We start from the raw sequence: 2633 nt of genomic DNA on the forward strand, positions 1-2633 counted from the left end.
TGATTTTCAAACAGAACTAACAAAGATGGGTACCTCAGACTTTGGGGAAAATTTTGATTTTGCAGAACTGCTAATAAGGCGAGAACTCTGTAGACAACAGGGTCCCCAGAGAAGGAATAATAAAGACTGCACTCACCTGACCCTATCCTGTTCTCTTGGGAACAGAGAATCAACAGAAGATTTTCTTTTCTGGCCAGATGGTGTCCCACAGTGAAATCAGGTCCTCAGGGATTGTAATCATGATAGGGAACTATGCCAAATGAGCAGATATAGGGAGATGTAAGAATCTATTTTGTTATTGTCCATCATGGTGTGTAGCCTTGAGTTAGATGAGAAGTTGATGTCCTAAGTCTGGTTACAGTGTTGATGTTTGACACTGTGCTGCTGTCTTGTCTGGGGACCACACTTCAGTCTCCATCATCAAACATCCAGGGAGCAGTTCAGACCCTCACATGGATTCTTTCTCAGAGACCCCATCCAGGTGAGTCTTAGAGCCCAGTAAGTACTCCAAAGTTTGGATATTGAAAATGTTCAATGGCCAACTTGTCTGTCATTAGTGCTGGTCACCATCATGAAAAAGCAAGCACCCATGAACACTCTCTGCTATCTACATTATTTCATGTTATTCAAAGTATTTGTTAATATCTCAGACATTACATGATTCTTTTTTCAAAGGTATGGAGGAAATATTATTTAGCTTTGAGAGGCTTGGTATTCCCAATAAACATATCCTTGGCATAGAAAGGTCCAATTAAAGTTCTGAAAATTACTTAATAAGATAAATATTTAGGTTGATTTTTATAAGGATTTCAGACAGTAAATATGAAAAAGTTCATCGTTACAAGGATTTGCATATATGATCAGTCTAAATGAAAAAATAAAGCAAAGAATAAAGTTCAACACCCCTGAAAACATAAGTTGCAATTTCTAATGAAACACTTATTCTTATTCTATTATTTCTTTATTGCTCATATTTCCTACTTATCAATGGATTCTGAATATTTTAGTTCTCAAAGATTTACACTCATTTCTCAGACATTGCCTGGAACATGGGGCAGTTCTCAAATTGTGTTATTCAATTGTGTGAAATAATTTCTCAGTAAAATTGTAGAATTCATGACCTCTTGAGGAAAGATTGACATTGAGACAATAATTTCTCATTGGAGATAGCCTTAAGGGAGTAAAATAGGAAGTGGATAAATACTATACACAATATATGTATATCAATTTATTCACTAAAAAACATAAATTGTAGTATTTTATTATAACTGAGTAATGCCCTTTTGAGTGAAAGTTAGTCGTTTTATCTTTCCCTTTCCTGATAGTCACCTCTACCACATTGAACCAGGAAATGATACAAGAATTTTAGAATTTCTTCTTCTGGGATTATCAGAGGAATCAGAATTGCAGCCCCTCATATTTGGGCTTTTCCTCTCCATGTACCTGATCACTGTGACTGGAAACCTGCTCATCATCCTGGCCACCATCTCAGACTCCCACCTCCACACACCCATGTACTTCTTCCTCTCCAACCTATCTGTGGTAGACATCTGTCTCATCTCTACCACCATCCCAAAGATGCTGGTGAACATCCAGACACAGAGCAAAGTCATTACCTATGCAGGCTGCATCACCCAGATGAACTTTTTCATACTCTTTATAGGATTGGATGGCTTTCTTCTGACTGTGATGGCCTATGACCGGTATGTGGCCATTTGTCACCCCCTACACTATACTGTTATCATGAACCCCCAGCTCTGTGTGTCACTGGCTTTGGCATCCTGGTTCCTGACCACCCTACATTCCTTGTTACAAAGTTCAATGGCATTGAGGTTGTCCTTCTGTACACACACCCAAATTCCCCACTTATTCTGTGAACTTAATCAGGTGGTCCACCTTGCCTGTTCTGACACCTTTATTAATGATATTGTCATGTATTTTGGAGCCATACTGGTGGGTGGTGGAACCCTCACTGGAATCCTCTACTCTTATTGTAAGATAGTTTCCTCCATACATAAAATCTCATCAGCACAAGGGAAATATAAAGCCTTTTCCACCTGTGCTTCTCACCTCTCTGTTGTCTCCTTGTTTTATTGTACTTGTCTAGGAGTGTACCTTAGTGCTGCTAACAATCAAAATTCACACCCAAGTGCAACAACTTCAGTGATGTATGCTGTGGTCACACCCATGCTGAACCCCTTCATCTATAGTCTGAGGAATAAAGACTTAAAGAGGGCTCTGACTGACTTATTGGGAAGTAAACCATCACAGAATAAATTGTGGTAAAGAAAAATTGTCCTTGTTAGTAGAGCTCAGAGCACTATACCCAGAAATGGTGATAATCTGATCATATTATGGAAGTAGGACTTGTTCCTTCTAATGATTTCCAGTAACTTCCATGACTTTGACTTCAACTTCTTAAAAACTGAAAGAACATCATCTTATTAAGCTTTGTGCCCTATCTAATAGCAAGTTTTCCCTTTGTTCATTTTTGTATTTTCTTTATTATTATTATTAATACATTAAATTGCTAAATATTATTTAGATTGTGAAGAGACTTTACTCATGAAGAGACTTTACTCAGCATGATATACATCTCAGTCTAGCCCAGTTGAAACCAGCATACAGATCCT

The 2633-nt window shown here is 38.0% G+C and overlaps 1 protein-coding gene across 1 annotated transcript; it reads left to right on the forward strand.

The window, feature by feature from the left end:
- The first annotated feature begins 452 nt into the window (after positions 1-452).
- Positions 453-2286, forward strand: LOC102478910 (olfactory receptor 7A10). The gene is made up of 2 exons (XM_006171213.1): positions 453-481; positions 1326-2286. Exons 1-2 carry the CDS (start codon positions 453-455, stop codon positions 2284-2286), a joined length of 990 nt encoding a protein of 329 aa, XP_006171275.1.
- Positions 2287-2633: the final 347 nt, after the last annotated feature.

Source organism: Tupaia chinensis, unplaced genomic scaffold (genome assembly GCF_000334495.1).
Source record: "Tupaia chinensis unplaced genomic scaffold, TupChi_1.0 Scaffold149482_1, whole genome shotgun sequence".
NCBI classification, from domain to species: domain Eukaryota; kingdom Metazoa; phylum Chordata; class Mammalia; order Scandentia; family Tupaiidae; genus Tupaia; species Tupaia belangeri.